Below are 18,021 nucleotides of genomic sequence, written 5' to 3'. Positions count from 1 at the left end.
GAGTAAAAGTACAAAAGTATTGGTATCAAAATGTACTTAAAAGTACCAAAAGTAAAAGTACTAAAATGCCGATCTACAAGCTCACAACGCGTCGCATTCTGAGCTTGTAGATCGGCTATTTTCAAATAACCTATGTATAAAATAGGGCTAAAATAACCTATGTATAAAATAGGGCTAAAGCAGTTAATGTATGTTTTATAATGTAATAATCTATATCTGCAAAGTAACTAAAGTTTTCAAATAATTATAGTGGAGTAAAAGTACAATATTTGCCTCTGAGATGTAGTGGAATAGAAGTAAAAGTATAGACAATTGGAAATACTCCAGTAAAGTAAAAGCACCTCACAATTGTACTTAAGTACAATACTTGAGTAAATGTACTTAGTTACTTTACACCTCTGTTGCACTTATAGAATCACAACTGAACGATTGAAAACATCATTGATCTTTATTCAGGGGGTCAAGCGGTAAAATTGCGTCAATCTTTTTTTTTTTCCAAAGTCTTGCATTCAATGACATAAGTTTTTTTTTTCTCCAACTGAATGTCTCTTAATGGTTTGCTTCGTCTTTATTAAACAGTAAATCATTTCATAACAGCAGCTGTGCCAGCGTTCAGCTGCTCAGCGAGAAGACCAGTTTGTTCAGAGCACCCGGCGCCAGCGTGTTGGTCGTGAGCGTCGAGTAAAAGCCGGATTCATACACACCCGCCGCGCAACGATGTTGCTCGCCGGAAATAGGCTCTATGCACAGCAGCCATATTGGAAAGGAATTGGGCCTCTTCCTTACTTCCTTCACAGGTTTTTACCAATGATACTAATTAAGGCCCTGTTCCATTCTGGTCAAACAGAGTCAGGGTGCTGATATTGTGCATGTTGGCTCACTGGGAACACTCTCAGGGTTCCTTGAGGGGGTTCGAAATGGCCCCTTACAGGGGTGTAACTCTTTCAAGGACCTCCATAACTCTGAGTGTACAAATGGAACCAAATGGACCCGTAAGGGTCCATTTGGTTCCATTTGTACACTCTCAGAGTTATGGAGGTCCTTGAAATTAAGTTTTGAGAACCACTGTGCTACACTAAATGGAACAGAGCCTTCATTAGTACCATTAGTACACCTGTGAGGGAAGTAAGAAAGGGGCCCGAAGTTTTTCCAACGTGGCTGCTGTGCATAGAGCCTACAGCCGATCTACAAGTTCGCAACTGGTTTATCGGCCATTTTGGGCACGGGACACCGTCGTGCGACAAGTTTATCAATTAACCACTTAAACCCTATATATACTTTGTTTGACCGGGGTCCCCCAGGGTTCCATCCTTGGCCACCACCTCTTTTTTCTCTCTACACCAGGAGTTCCCAACCTTTTCTGGATCAGGGCCCACTTTAAAAAACATCTTTAAAGTGTTTGCACCCCCGCCCACCTGGCTGCTTAGTGTTTAGTAGTCAGATGGGTGGGCCGCATGCGTTTTCAGAGGATGTGTATTTTTACTGATCAACCAATCGATTGTGTTCCAGCTTGGATTAATGGAACCAACGTACATTTTAAAGTTCTCATGTATCTGTATCACAACGAATAATTTTTCAAGATTTTAAAGAAAAAAAAAATGTTTCTTGTTATGTTATCATTAAAAAAAAACTAGCATCTTGGGGACCCACTTGCAATATCGTCACGGCCCACCAGTGCCCCCCACCCACAATCGGTGCTTTCCACCCAAAGCTCACAGCCCGTCGCAATGTCCAAACAAACGCATGTCCGCATTACTATGACACGCCCAGAACAGGGTTCAAGTGGTTAAAGCATAATACAAATCAATATTGCTGAAAGAATGCAAAATATAACAGCACAATATTATTATTATTATTATTATTCTTTACAATGAAAAACGAGATGATCCAGAGGAGTACAGAGAACAGAGAGAGAGAGAGAAAGAGGTGCTGCTGCATTCAACAGGAGATAGAAACGGTTTGGGGGGGAGGGGGGGGATCAGCCCCCCTCCCCGACTCTTCAGTTACACACAGATCACAGATATCACAAACGCCATGGCTTTTTAAAGTTCAGCTATTAGACAAGCGCAAGAGAACCCGACCGCCTCCGCGCCCAAGGGGAAAGGTTTATGTACAGGAACATTTTTCATAACATTGCATGAGTTCAGAGAGAGAGAGAGAGAAATAAAAAAGGAAAAAATTGCTTGAACGAGCTTCCATTCATTAGACATGTTTAGCTTTTTTTTGTTTGTTTTTCTCATATATATATATATATATATATATATATATATATATATATATATATATATATATACACATACACATACATATATATATATATTAAAAAAACAAGAAAATTAAATTTGATTGACACGTCAGTTAAGTTTTTTCCTTTTTAAAATGTTAAAATCTTACAAAAATGTAACCCCTGAAGATGCTGTGCGGGACAGGGAGCGGTGTGGTAGCGATGGAGAGAGTCTGGTTCATACTTGTTTAGAGACTCTCCGTCCTCGAGGACACAGACTGCATTTAATGCTTAAAACTCATAACGTTGCTCACTTCTGTACTAACAAAACTCGGACTCTCCAAGAGAGCCGTTCCTTATAGTCTGTAGTTTATTATATATTTAGTTTTAATACTTTATTCTGACAAAAAAAATGCCAGTCACCGTATGTTTATACCTCAGTGAGACTCTTAGACCCATGTTTTTCTTTGAGTTGGATTGAACTCTTATGTGGAATAAGTCTCCTAAGGTGACAAATTCAAAGTTTTTTTTTTTGTTAAATAGTCTAAGCTCTATATTCTGATAGTAGTCATTGTTATAGAGTGTTTGTTCAGCATCATGGGTCTCCCCATCTCTCAGAGTCTGTAATAAACAGAACATACATTTTCAGGTCGGGATACCAATTTCATCCAATCAAGAGAGAGAATTCCACAGAAATTCCACCACTTCCTGTATCCTGTATGAGTTCTCTCTCCTGATTGGATAAAACTGGTATCCTGGCCTGAAAAAGTATTTTAGAGAAACATGGAGACCACTGTTACTTAAGAAACACTATAAAGCAATGATTCATATCGGAATATAGAGCTATTTAACACTTTCTTTTTAACAAAAAAACATCACTTACACCACCTTTAATGCTGAATACAATTGAGCGAAAACTAGTTGATAACGTGCGGTATGACTTCATCTTTTTTTTTTTTTTTTTTTGGTGATGCGTGCCACATTAAATGCGGCGAAACTCAAAACTTAAAGCTAAGCCTCATAGGAAACAGCAGAAGCTGCGAGAGATAAATAAAAAGGCTCAGTTTGTATTTGAAGGAACTAATACAAGTTGTGAGAATTTTATGATAAAAGATTAGAAGAAATTTTTTTTTAAAGCCTCCAAAAGTGGTCGGCCTTGCCGACAGACAGTTTGACACGTCGTCCACACGTCTGTCAAGGTGTGGTTCTTTTTTTTGTCTCGTCCAATGAAATCCATCCGTAAAACAGATCCTGTCCAATGCGAGGTCGTCCGTCCCCCGGGGAAAACTGTCACGGTCACGTATATCGTCTCTGTCGGGTGAAAACCTCATATGTCCCAAAACTGTTAACTTATCAGGATTCAAATAAAAAAATGGCAAAAGTCAAGCTAGAAACGTGTCGCTTCGCGCCACGTTTCGAGCTTGCGGATCTGCTACTTTTGATGCCTTTGTGTGACGCCGTAAATTTACACCAAAAAGTTACAAACATGGAGATAAGAGGTTTCTACCGGACACCGAAGATATGCCCTCAGAAGCGTCAGTGTCCCCGTTCACTTCCATTCTATGGGAGCAAGGGGGCTGGAGTGTCCGTTTGCGGCGTTTTGACGCGACGCTTTCAACGCATCAGAAAACGTTGGGGCTTTGACCGGGCGGGCGTCATCCGATTAGGGAGAGAAGTTTGCAGGTCGACCCCACTTGGAAGGCATTTCGCTTCGATACATCTTCCAGTGAGCCAACGCGCTCCAGCGTACAGTGAGTCAAACGAACTAAACACCAGAAAAACCGGCACTGTGCCCCAACAACCCGCAAGACGACACATGGAAATTGACGCGTCCCCCGGCATGCGTTGGCTCACAACGCATCTGACGCAGATGAGTGACCGTACCCTTAGACCAGTGGTTCTCAAAGTGGGGTCCCCCCCCCCCCCAAGGGTCCTTGACAGGGTTCCAGGGGGTCCCCAGGTAAACTTGATAGTTAGGAACCAACTACAGGTCCTTACAGGTCTGTAACTCGGAGAGCATGCAGATGGAAGCAAATGGACCTGTACGGGTCCATTTGGTTCCATTTGCACGCTCTCCGAGTAATGGGAGTATACGTGGCCCTAAGCCATACCATGACATTTTAACAGTTTGAGAACCACTGCCTTAGACAAACGCAAAAAAAAAAGAAAAGTCTCAAATGTTTCATTTTTGCTCCACCAGTTGTTGACCACGTGGTTGTGGTCACATGCTGCTGGTGAGTGGAGCGTTGTTGGTTTGAGTTCAGGTTCAGAGTTCTTGTTAAAGACCTACAAGCTCCGGTGTGTTTTCGTTTCGAACGATCCGTCCGTGTTGTCCTTCAGAAAGGGTCCGTTTTGATAGCAAACATGCTATGGCGTCGGGGGAGGGGCTTTATATGTGAGCAATCGGAGACAATCACAATGTAGCTGTAAAGAGTAGCTTTTGGAGGAGGGGGGAGGGGTTTAATTATGACCAGTCAAGAGACTGGGGTTTACAGTGGGGGGGGGGGCGGGGGGAGGGGTTTATTTCTGACCAGTCAGAGACTGGGATATAGAGCGCGGCGGGATCATGTCCAGGAGGTACTCTCTCTGTCGGTCAGCTAGGCTGGAGGACTTGGGAGAGGCCAGGCTGGCTGGATTCAGGTAGCCCAGAGACATACCTGTTGGAGAAGGGGTGGGGGGGGGGGAGGGGGAGACAGAGAGAGAGACAGGGAGAGAGAGGGAAAGGTGAGGGAGAGGGAAAGAGACTTTAGTCTAAACCAAATGCACTTCATGTTCCATTTTGTCACGTTCTTAAAATATTGGCCCAAGTCATCTCTTTGTAATTTTTCTTTTTCATAATGTTTACATTTTTTTTTGTCCACACTCCTCAGAGTGTGGACAAATCCTCAGAGTTTGTTTAACTCCGAGAGCGTGCAAATGGAACCATGGTTACATTCGCACGCTCTCAAGAGTTACAGACATGTAATAAGGGTCCCCGTCAGGGACCCCTGGTGGTCCCCGAACACAACGTTTACCTCATTCACTGCCAAGGACGTAAAAAACGTATTATTTTCCAATGACCAAATCTGCCACAAATGTAATTTTAGTTTTTTGTGTTTTTTTTGTGGATCACCCGGAGTGACCACTTTCACTGTAACTCACACGGATACGGAAATGACGTCATCCGCTCCCTGTTTAACTTTTTCATTAAAACGTCTCTATCTCGAGTTTTTTTCACCGTGTTCCACGAGACACACTGTTTTTAAAGTGCTGCAACAGGAGAAGGAAATGTCCCGGGTGGAATATTTTTTCTCTGGGCGACACACACACACACACACACACACGCGTAACGTGTGTGTTTACAAACAGTCGGACAAGCGATCATAAGGGATATACATTTTCTGTGGCCAGTTGAAAAGGTAAGAGAAGCGTGCATCTTTGGCGAGAGATGACAGAGACGATATAGAGTCTATTACAATGAAGTTTTTACAATAAACTTTTAGTTTGAACCCAAAAATATCCCTGCCTTTAATAGACTGAGTAGGCCAGCGATTCTCACAACTTATTAATTTCATGTTTGATATGCATTATAGGCCATTTGATACAATTTTTATCTCTGATACTCCAATCTACACTGGTATATTCACATGCGGCTGCATGAGAAGGGGCCGACCTGTTTGGAATGTTTGTTGTCTGGGCGACGCACACGGATAAGTGTGTGTGTTTACAAACGATCGGTCATGCGATCATAATGAATATAAAATTTCTGTGACCTGTTGAAAGGTAAAAAAAATGAAAATTGCTGGCAGTGGGCAAACACAGCCAGAAATAAATCCGGCAGTGAATGAGTTAAAAAAAAAACTGCGGTATAGTTCCTCACCAGGCAGACTGTAGATGTTTCTGCGGCTGTCATGGTGATGGTGCTGTTGTTGGTGTTGTTGTTGGTGTTGGTGTTGTTGTTGCTGTTGTTGATGTTGATGATGTTGTTGTTGTTGTTGTTGATGTTGTTGTTGTTGTTGTTGTTGTTGATGGTGGTGGTGTGAGCGGCTGTGTCCTGCGCTGGCCAGCGGGCTGCTGTGTTTGACGGCCTGCTGGAGGCCCATCAGACCGGCGCTCATGGAGAACTGGGAGTGGGAGGAGGACTGGTGGGAGAACGCTGACCCCGACACCGACCCACCGCCTCTCTGCTGGACGCTCGGGGGGTGGGAGGGGTGGGAGGGCTGGTGCAGCTGCATGCGAGGGAGGGGCGGACAGACACACACAGACGGAAATCAATTTACAATGTAGGCAGTGGTGGAAAAGGTACTGAAATGTTTTACTTAAGTAAAAGTATCAATACTGCAATGTAGAGGTACTCTGTTACAAGTAAAAGTCCGGAATAAAACATTTACTTGAGTAAAAGAACAAAAGTATTGGTATCAAAATATACTTTAAGTACCAAAAGTAAAAGTACTAAAATGTTTGAAAATAGCAGATCTACAAGCTCACAAAGCGTCGCAATGCGACGCTTTGTGAGCTTGTAGTTCAGCTATTTTCAAATAGCCTAGGTATGAAATAGGGCTAAAGTGGTTAATGTATGTTTTATAATGTAATCATTTATATCTGTGATCAGGCAGGCTCTATTAGCTCAGTGGTAAAACATGTCAGCCCTTGCGCAGGAGACCGGGGTTCAAATTCGAGGTGAAACAGGAAAGTTACATAGTGCAGCTTCAAGCTTTGAGTTATGCTTTGTCACACGACAGTGGGGTGTACATAGCAGATCTACAACCTAATGACACGCCCGAAAAAGGGATGCCAGGTTGAAAGAGGAATTTAAAAAAGTGAAATTAAGCCATAATCCATTGCGGTTGTATGCCTCCGCCAACCAGTTGCCGTTTACATCCGTTTGTGTGTCCAGACTCAAAGTATAGTGAATAAAGATATTGAAGGAATTTAATGGACATGTTTTGTGGGGTCAGTGACCTTGACCGTTTGACCACCAACTTCTAATCAGTTCATCCTTCAGCACAAGTCCACATTTGTGCCAAATGTCATGACATTCCCTCAAGCGTGTTCTTGAGACATCACATTCACACGGTTGGGACGCAAGTCGTACGTATGTACAGACGAGGTACGTACCGGACGGACGGACGGACAGACAGACAACCCAGACACATAATGCCTCAGCCCTCAGGCCTAGGCTGTCGCCAACGGAGAGATAAAAACCCTGTGCCTATAACCAACTGAAAATGACAACAAGTCTGTAATGAATACACGTGTGCGTGTGTGTGTGTGTGTGTGTACACGTACCTGTCTGTGTTGTCTCAGTGCATCTTTGCTGCCACTAGGAGGCGTGTGGGAGGAGCTGCTGGACATCTGCATCCTCTGTTCTATTTCCTGTTAAACACACACAGCCACACACACACACACACACACACACACACACACACACACACACAATTGATGACAGCTGTCTTACCGTCTGTCTCTCCTACACCGTCTCCCTCTCAGCAATCGTTCACTAGTCATTGTAGTCAACCAATCAAATTGCATGACAGTAGAGACATCCACACTGTATGTCTTTCTGTTCATCTGTCCGTTTTTTCTCCATCATAATAAATATCTCATCTTTGCCATCTCCTCCATTTGCCAAACAGGAAGTAATAAACCAGATAAGAGGGCAGATCTCCACCCATCAGCATAGGTAAAATTACATTACAACCCAGGTATTTTATAGAAGAAGGTACGGTCAGGCCATGGGGCAGTCAGGCGCCATCGGTGCGCATGGTAGGATCCGGAAGTTCGGTGAAATGCATAGGAGTCAATGAGAGCCGGCTTCTAAATCACTTGTTTTTCAAAAGTGCACACTATGTCATTTTATTGAGGCATCAAAACGGCGTCATGTATCGTTTCTGGTTCCGCAGATACTTTGGCACGTTCCGAAACTTACTTTGTGCTCTTTAGATACCTCAATACAATTATACAGTGTACACCATTGGTCCTCAAAGTGGGGTCCGGGGACCCCCAGGGGTCTTTGGTGGGGTACCAAGGGGTCTCCATCTAAATAAGTTAATATAGGTCCAAAATAAATGTAACCACTATTGTATACTTTGGCTATTCAAAAATAGCAGATATACAAGCTTATCTCTGTGACAAAACAAATCTGCCAACTAGAATTGCTGGATAGAGAAAATGCCGTAGATGACCATACCTTCTTTTATAAAACACCTTGATTTACAACATTCAAAGAGGAAATCCACCGTCCATTGACCATATAAGGTTAGATAGTGGAGCGCCTCACATCACCTCACATCACCAGGCTTCTGAACAAAAAACTGTCTGTACAATTTGAATACAAAATGGATTATTTTGTATTCAAATTGATTATCAATTCTTTTTCATTATCGATTGAATATATCGTCTCCGTCGGGTGGAAATCTCATATGTCCAAAACTGTTAACTTTCAGGATTAAAAAAAAGAAATAAATAGCAAAAGCAGCAGATATACAAGCCCAAAACTCGACGTTTCGCGCCGCGTTCCGCGCTTGTGGATCTGCAACTTTTGATGCTTTTGTGTGACGCAGTAGTATGATCAAGTAGGGCGTTAATTTACGAAAAAACACAAAAAGCTAGAATATGGAGATAAGAAGTTTCTGCCCGACAGCAACGATATGTTGGTTCGATTAACTGTTGCCCCCCTAGACCGGCCCAGAAAACTGCAAGACGAGGTGATTCTGTGTTTCTATTTATCGAATTGCTCTCGTATTGATTATGTTGGCTGAGAACAACACTGTTCCCTCCCTCACAATCAATACAGGTTAGGCTGTTACTATGGCGACAGGGAAATAACCTGCTCCTGTTGCAGGGCCTTGACGAACGCGTTCTTCAGCCTATTGGTGTGCTCCGCCTTGAGTGCCTTCTTCTGATTGGACGACATGCAGGTCTCGCACAGGATGCGCCCGCCCGTCTCCTGCTTCCAGTGAGGGGTGAAGTCCGTCTGGCACTGGGCACAGGAGAAGGGCTCCATGGAGGACAGGGGTAAACACATCTTCCCTGTGAAACACATGGAGGACAGGGGTAAACACATCTTCCCTGTGAAACACATGGAGGACAGGGGTAAACACATCTTCCCTGTGAAACACATGGAGGACAGGGGTAAACACATCTTCCCTGTGAAACACATGGAGGACAGGGGTAAACACATCTTCCCTGTGAAACACATGGAGGACAGGGGTAAACACATCTTCCCTGTGAAACACAAACGCACTTCGTCAGACAGACTGACGGACACACAGACAGGTAGACAAACACACATAACAGGTAGACACAAAACATATGACAGACAGTAGTGATGTGCGGGTCGGGTTTTTTCATGACCCGCCCGCCCCGCCCCGCCACGGAACCCAACCCGCCTCAACCCGCCCCGCGAACCCATATATAAATCTATGGCTCAACCCGCCCCGCGACCCGCGGTGGGAAAAAATAATCATAATAGCTCAGATTTATATAGCGCTCTTTTAAGTACCCAAAGTCGCTTTAAATGTCTACAGTAGCACAACATTGTCATGGGCTAAATAAACAAGCATGTTGTTCAAAATAGGTTTTTTTTTTTTTTGCGTGAGAGAGCGGCTGACCCGCTCACCCGCAGCCCGCATAATTGCCTCTGAAATCCTGACTCGACCACCCGCGCCGCGGGTTGACCCGCGGGTTGACCCGCGGGTTACGGGTCGGCCCGCTCATCACTAACAGACAGATATACAGATCGACAGGGAGGCAGGCAGGCGCACACACACACACACACACACATATTTTGTGACAGGGATTTTTCAAAAATAGCAGATCTACAAGCTCATAGCGCGGCACTCGGTGTCACGCCATGAGCTTGTATATCTGCTATTTTTGAACAGCAAAAGTACAAAATATGGTTAAAATGATTTTGTACTAATTTTGCTGGGGACCCCCTGGTACCCCTGGGGGTCCCCGGACCCCACTTTGAGAACGAATGTGCTAGTGGATCTGCGTGTGTTATAGCCATTAAATCTGGCTCGAACACCAATGGCAATTGCAATGAATTTGTATTTGAAATTCAGATAAACACGTTGACGTGTTTTTTAAAAATGTATTTGCACATAAGAAGTCAGAGTACTAAACATCCCCGGGGATAGGAGTGATGAACAAAACTGAGACCCAACTAAAAGAAAAAATCTATAGTGGGGAGTCTGGTGAGCCAAACACTATGTGCCCGCCGTTACCACCAGACTCCCAATAAACTACCAAAACAAAATAAAGAAACTAAACTAACCACAGTAAAGTTAAAAACGTCAAAACAGTACTTACTACCAGGCCCATCATAACTGAACTGGAACAAAATAATCTAAGGGAACAAAAGGCTCAAGAAAAAGGGATAGTTCACCCCCAAAATGACTTATTCTTTTCTCCATGGAGCCTTGAATTCATGGAGATTTTTTTGTTTTTGTCGCATTCCTAAACCAATAATTTGGTGACCGGCGGAGTCCACTCAGACTCAAACAGTCTCCATTGAGTCTCCTACCGGAGACTCCGCCGGTCGTCAAATTATTGGCTAAGGAATGCGACAAATATCAACAAATTTAAGGCTTCATGGGGTGACTAATCGATAGGAAAAACTATCGATAGGTGAACTATCCCTTTAAGAGTTAGGCAGTTTTAACCCATTTCAAACAGAGTTTGGATCTTAAACATTTGGCTGACACAGACAGACATGACTACAGACAAGATGAAGGGAGGGACGGACCGACGGACCAGTGTTGATTTTATCAGCAAATTTTGATTTAGTTTTAGTCATTAGTCTTTTGAAAAAAAATCCATTTAGTTTCAGTCATATTTTAGTCATCTGAAATGTTTTAGTTTTAGTCTAGTTTTAGTCGACTAAATATCATAAGATTATAGTCTACCAAATCTACAGTTGATTTAGTCGACTATAATGTATTCTGGCGGTGCCTTGATGGCGTCGCAATGGCTGGTTTTACACATGGTTGCATGCTGAAAATAGCAGATCTACAAGCTCACAACGCGTGCTTGTAGATCTGCTATTTTCATAGCGCAACACCCGAGCTCAACCAAACATAAAATGACTTGCCTTTTAGTTCTACTGGATCTCTTCTCCACTAACACTTTAGTCTAGTTTTTATTTGTTGACGAAATTGTCAATACAGTCAGTATTAGTTTTAGTCATCGTAGCTTAGTTTTTATTTCGTTTTCGTCAGTGAAAAAAGGTAGTCGACTAACATTTTTCGTCATAGTTTTAGTCGACGAAATCAACACTGCGACGGACGGACGGGACAGACAGACAGACAGACAGACGGACAGACAGATATGAATACAGACAGACAGGCGGCCGGTCTCACCCTGGCTGTCCAGGACGGAGTCCACCACCTCCTCCAGGCCGATCATGTAGATGAACTCTCCGTTGGCGGCGGAGGGCAGGAAGTGGAGCAGCGGGGCGGGGGGGTTGGGCGGCGGGATGTCCAGCAGGGTCTTCTCCAGCTGCTTCCGCAGCGCCAGCTTGGCCGCCGCCTGGCTGCTGGCGGGGTCCGGGGACACGGCGGCCTGCTGCTGGGAGGACAGGTTCATGTACATCACCGCCGAGGAAGAGGAGGAGGAGGAGGTGGAGGAGGAGCGCTGCTGCTGCTGCTGCTGCTGCTGCTGCTGCTGCTGCTGCTGAGACATCGCCACCTGGAGGTCAGGCGGCGGAACAATATTATTCATGGGTTCATAGCTTCACAGACGAGTTGTGAGCTTGTAGATCATTGGTTCTCAAAGTGGGGTCCGGGGACCCCAGGGGTACTTGAGGGGGTTCCAGGGGGTCCCGAGCTAAATGATGGATAGGAACCAATTGGACCCTTATGGGTCTGTAACTCTCAGAGTTAAATTAACATTGATTTTACAATATAAATTGGGGTCCAAGAGATATAAATGCCATTAAATGGGGGTCCGTAGCCTTTATGCATGTCAAACTGGAGGTCCTTGAAATTAAAATGTTTGAGAATCACTGCAAGAGCCTGCTAGAAACATCTTCTCTTATGGGGGTCCCTGGCATATCTTTTCAAATGGGGGTCCGCGGGCTAAATAAGTGTCAATTTGGGGGTCCTTGACATGAAAAAGTTTGAGAACCACTGTTGTAGATCAGCTATTTTCAAATAGCCAAAGTAAATATATAGGGCTGAAGTGGTTAATCATGTATGCTTTGTAACAATAATCCAACTTCAAGTCTACAAAGTAACTAAATTAGTAACTTTTGAAGTTTTCAAATAATTGTACTGGGGTAAAAAGTACAATATTTGTCTCTGAGATGTAATGGAAACACTGACTCCAGTAATTGTACTTAAAGGGTTAGTTCAGATTTTTTGAGTATTTTCTGTAGGAAATACTTACCATTAATGTAGTGGTTGCAAAGATATTAATTGATTGCCCGAGTCCCGTGGTCAGAGTTATGGTCCGTTTCTGATAAATATGAAGTAGTTCCGGTACATTAGTAGATTTGGTGGGGGCCGCTCATTAAAAATAAATACATTTAAAAAAATAGCGTCATTTGTGTTGTTGACCTATATCTACCATATAGAGCAGGTTTCGTGCAATTTTGACCCCTCTGTCACATGGTACTATTTTTTGTGTCAAATATTTTGTGTGTGAGTAGGCTGCCGCGGCGCAGTGATTCTGGACACAAACATTAGTACGATGTGACAGAGGGGTCGAAATTGAACGAAACCTGCTCTATATGGTAGAAATAGGTCAACAATACAAATGACGCTATTTTTTAAAATTAATGTATTTTTAATGAGCGGCCCCCACCAAATCTACTAATCTACCGGAACTACTTCATATTTATCAGAAACGGACCATAACTCTGACCACGGGACTCTGGCAATCAATTAATACCTTTGCAACCACTACATTAATGGTAAGTATTTCCTACAGAAAATACTCAAAAAATCTGAACTAACCCTTTAAGTTACTGTCCACCACTGGTACTAGTTCTATTACCTGTTGTTGGTAGCTGACAGGAGTGTTGGGACCGGTGGGGGGTCGGGGTGCAGGCTGTTTGGGAGTCAGTCTGTGGGTTTGGAGCTGAGCCGGGCTTGGAGCCAATGACCTTTGACCCATCAGCTGACCCATGGCACCAGTACCAGCCGACCGGATCACTGATGGAGCCTAGAGAGAAGAACACATTCAATACGTTTAATAACCCTAGAAGCTAAAACAAAGCTGATTCACACAACTAAAAGGCAGCTGGTGCAGGCATGCAGCATTTATTGTATTAATTAACAATAAATATAAAAGATATAGACTACACCAAAATAGGCTAAATACAGATGACCTTGTGCCCATGCCCCAAGCACCCTGCAGTGCAGTACTTATGTTTATACTTTCTCAAATGATTTGAGCATCTATGTGTTCCATGTGTTTGTTTGAAAAAGACGTCAAGCCATGGGCTATTTTTTAGCACCATAGTAGCCGTCTGTCGGCTCTCTGGTGCACAGAAAGTAACTTTTATTCCACACCTTCCAAACAACTGTCATTAATATAACTAACCCTAACAAAAGTAATTAAATAACTAACCCTAACACATCTAATTAACATAACTAAACCTAACACAAAGAAAAAACACTAGATGGGCCATGCACCATCTTTATTGTAGCTCTGACTTCATTGCAATTACTTACTCTCCGTCAGAAGAGACATAAACCTCACAGATTGTAGCTTTAATTACCAGAACTCTACACCCGATTTATATTAGATAGGAAGCCACCTAATTACGATGCATTAAGTACAAGGAGGAATGACACTTCTGTACGTACATAGCGTGTCATTCTACCATCTGACCACTAGATGGAAACATTGCTCAATTTTTTATTGAACTGCAAGTTGAGAATCTTCGGTGGACTACATCCTAAAACTGAACTATCCCATTGATTTACAATATTGCCGTTAGATGTGACCACACAGTAAATGCTTAGTGTTAATTTAACTGTGAAGAGTGTTAACTGTGGACCGTTAGGGAGCTGCCAGGTCCAGGTCCAGTGGTTTTGATGAGAGGAAGGTAAAGTCACAGTTTACCAGTCCATACACACATTTACACCCACCATCCATTCGGGCTATGGGACCACGACAACAGATCTGATGGTGAACATGCTAATAAACAGCATTAATTTGGCAAAAATGAATAATGCACAAGTTCAGATTGATTGGTGAACTGACTAAGGAGAAAAATGCATGAGAACGGACGGATGGATGGACTCACTTTGTAGTTTTGTATTAGCCACTTAAGCCCCTACATACATTTTCGTACAACGAATAGCTAAAATAGCTGATCTACAGCCTCACAACGCACCACAATGTGACATGTTGTGAGATCGTAGGTCTGACATTGTTGCAAATTGTTGAACACCCTGTGAGGGTGGGTGTGTTAGGGGGTGTATAATGGTACCTGTGAGGGTGGGTGTGGGTGTGTGGGGTGTACAGTGGTACCTGTGAGGGTGGGTGTGTGGGGTGTACAGTGGTACCTGTAAGGGTATGGGGGGTGTACAGTGGTACCTGTGAGGGTGGGTGTGGGTGTGTGGGGGTGTATAATGGTACCTGTAAGGGTATGGGAGGTGTGTAGTGGTACCTGTGAGGGTGGGTGTGGGTGTACAGTGGTACCTGTGAGGATGGGTGTGTGGGGTGTATAATGTTACCTGTGAGGGTGGGTGGGGGTGTGCAGTGGTACCTGTGAGGGTGGATGTGTGGGGTGTACAGTGGTACCTGTAAGGGTGGGTGTGGGTGTGCAGTGGTACCTGTGAGGGTGGGTGTGTGGGGGGTGTATAATGGTACCTGTGAGGGTGCGTGGGGGTGTGCAGTGGTACCTGTGAGGGTGGGTGTGGGTGGGTGTGGGTGTGCAGTGGTACCTGTGAGGGTGGGTGGGGATGTGTTGCTTCTGGGGGGTGTATGGTCGCTCGGACAGACATCTTGTTGTTGGGTTGAGCTCCGTGAACAGAACCCGTTTGCAGGGATGCATTCTGGACCCCCGGGACCTGCTGGCACCATAACATAGTGTCCATTGTTGTCATTTTGTCATTAAAGGACACTATCAGTGTTACTACTAGTGATGTATACATTACATTAGTGAGGACAATCTGTCAAAATATACCACCGATTAGATGTTCTAATTGTCTGCCTTCCAGGAAGCCATTGGTTCTCATTAACGGTCTTTGAAGCAGTGAACCATACGTTAGCTTTGTTTCTTGGCAAAGTTATTGTTGTGTTGTAATGCTGTTGAAAACATGAATTGATCTGAAAAATCTCTGGAGAAAAGATTGTTTTCTGAAGTTTGGGTAATAGAGAGACAGACAGAAACAGAGAGAGAGATAGACAGAAACAGAGAGAGACACAGAGAGAGAGAGAGAGAGACAGACAGACAGACCTTGTTTAGGTTCTCCTTCTGCAGCTGACTGTGTCTCAGCTTCCTGAGGAGAACCAGACATGCCTCCTCCATGCGTAACTCCTCCTTCAGAGATGTTATCACCTTCTGTCGCTCCTCCACCGATTTACCCTGAACAAACACACACACGCAGCGCACACACACACAAACACACACAGGCAAGCAGTATTTATTTTAGCATGTGAAAACGTCAGCAGATACCTGAACATTTTCATCAATCAAGAACTAAAGTTGGAGGTTCTGTGTGACAGACTGGGGCGGAAGAGAGACGCGCAACACAGAGGAAGGTTTGAAACATGCACACAACGATAAACCGTAACCTCAACTGATGCTTATATTAACCCATTTAGACCGGGAAAGAATCTATGTCATTTTTTAGATTTCTTTGGCCTATTCAAAAAAATTGCAGATCTACAAGCTCATAGCGCAGCACCGAGTGCCGTGCTATGAGCTTGTAGATCAGCTTTTTTTTATTTATTTTTTTTTATTTGTGCAAATCTTTTAATATATGTATGTTTTTAAAGCAAACATTTGTAAAATGTTTTGTTCCAGGGGACTCCCCAGAAGCAAAGATTTGAGTTACGAATGTTTGCTTTAAAAATATATACCGGTATATATTTAAAGATTTGGAAAAATGTTCACGATTTTTTTTTAAATAGCAGATCTACAGATCTTGTATATCTGATATTTATTTTAATAGCCCAAAGAAATCTAAAATGACAGAGATGCGTCCCTCAGGATTGAATGGGTTAATGCATACATGGGCAACTGGCGGCCCTATTAAGTGAAGGTGGGGGCCACATGCGGCCCCCACCTTCACTTAATGCGGCCCTTAGGAACACTTATTGATTTCAGCTGTTACAATTCCAAACATGCAAACATGACCCGCTTTAATTACTTCAGTCTATATTAGTAGCTCAGTGACTAGTATAACAATTCTTTTTTTTTTTTACTTAAATTTTTATCCCGCGATTTTTGTAACCCATTTTTTTCACCCGGTGCCAATTTCCTAAGTGATCCTGGGCGCTACACCAGCCCTACACCAGCACTACACCAGTCCCCCACAGTAGGGAGGCCAGGGCCGAGCTCATGCTTCCTTCAGGCATGAGAGCCAACTGACCTTCTTGTCACCTGACAGGGGGGAGTTTCCCTGGTTGGACGTAGCGCGTGGAAGGAACACGTTATTCCAACCAGTTCCCTTCCCCTCCATCAGGCGCCCCGGCTGTCATGGGGGAGGCGGTATAGCGACCAGGATTACTACATGTTTTTGTGAGGGTATTAACTACCCTAGGAGACACGGGGAGAACATGCAAACTCCACACAGAGTAGGCCCTTTCGCCAACCCCACCTAGGGTATGGGCGCTGATGACGCGGAGGAGAAGACGTATAACAATTCTATTGTCTTTTATATGTCCAATGGATTTGTATTTAAGTATAACTAAATGCATTTGAAATTAAATAAAAATGTTATTTTTCAGGATTCCAATTTAAAAATAGCTTGTAGATCGGCTATATTTGCTTTTTTTGAGGGACAAAGAATGGCATTAATTTACGAAAGAAGGTTAAAATACGGAGATAAGAGGAGTCTGCCCGACAGACAGTATAATGCAATGTGGCCCTCTGGAGTGAGTGTGGAAATATAGTGGCCCTCTACATCATCAAAGTTGCCCACCCCTGGGTTAATGTATACTCCACCGTATGACGGCTTGACGCTCGCCGAAAACAGATCTGAGCTTGTAGATCTTCTGTTTTCGGCGAGCGACACGCTAGCATCAGTCAGAACTGTATGTAATGCAACGCGTTAGCTTGGAGATCCGTTCTTTTTCGACAAGAGACACTGTCCTGCGACGGAGTGTAAATGAAGCATTATGCAGTGTTCACACACTAGCATCGGGCATCAGTTTGTATCTTCATGTCGCTGGGCTTCCATTGAAAATATCTTGTAGCCTGTGGCTTTGTAGCCGCTAGCGTGAACGCAGCGTAAGTATACTTTAATGATTGTAAGTGAACCTTCAACAGCTGGACGTTGGGACGTCTCTCCAGTTTGCAGGCTGGTTTTGGACTCGACGCCTCGTTGTCTGATAGAACGATGACATCAGGAGAACCTGTCACACACTGCCTGTCACTTAGACACAAACACACACACACACACACACACACAAGTTAGACCGCTGTAACTGTCGTTAGTGATGAATGTGTCTTCAGTGTAACTTGACAGCGTGCTTCAAACATCAAGATTTGAGTTTAGATTTCATATCAATACTGCACTGTTTACTTAAGTAACAACAGAAAGGTTTTGTCAACTATTCTAACTCCTGTTAAACTAGCCTAACTTATCCTAGTCTAACTCAGTGGTTCTCACTTTTTCAAGTCAAGGACCCCC

At 43.7% G+C, this 18,021-nt stretch overlaps 1 protein-coding gene across 5 annotated transcripts in view; it reads right to left on the bottom strand.

Moving 5' to 3' along the window:
• Positions 1–429: 429 nt before the first annotated feature.
• The window catches only part of LOC308083813 (transcriptional repressor p66-beta-like), a 35,145-nt gene continuing 17,553 nt past the window's right edge, over positions 430–18,021 (bottom strand). Inside the window, exons 4-13 of one of the 5 annotated variants that reach the window (XR_013933007.1) lie at positions 17,649–17,763; positions 15,621–15,749; positions 15,106–15,234; positions 13,205–13,372; positions 11,569–11,896; positions 9,033–9,235; positions 7,493–7,579; positions 6,084–6,432; positions 1,021–4,881; positions 430–941 (exon numbers count right to left, since the gene is read on the bottom strand). Coding sequence is in view for 4 of the 5 variants with exons in the window: in XM_080426203.1 (XP_080282329.1) it covers positions 4,745–4,881; positions 6,084–6,432; positions 7,493–7,579; positions 9,033–9,235; positions 11,569–11,896; positions 13,205–13,372; positions 15,106–15,234; positions 15,621–15,749; positions 17,649–17,763 (1,645 nt within the window). In the remaining variant the exon portion in view is untranslated. Of the gene's footprint in view, positions 4,882–6,083; positions 6,433–7,492; positions 7,580–9,032; positions 9,236–11,568; positions 11,897–13,192; positions 13,373–15,105; positions 15,235–15,620; positions 15,750–17,648; positions 17,764–18,021 lie in introns of all 5 variants that reach the window. The other 4 variants (XM_080426205.1, XM_080426203.1, XM_080426206.1 and 1 more) reach the window with 4 other exon arrangements.

Source organism: Gymnoscopelus braueri (genome assembly GCF_963280865.1).
Source record: "Gymnoscopelus braueri genome assembly, chromosome: 4".
NCBI lineage: Eukaryota > Metazoa > Chordata > Actinopteri > Myctophiformes > Myctophidae > Gymnoscopelus > Gymnoscopelus braueri.
Note: the sequence above shows the minus strand (reverse complement) of the source record. Positions and strands in the feature narration are given on the sequence as shown.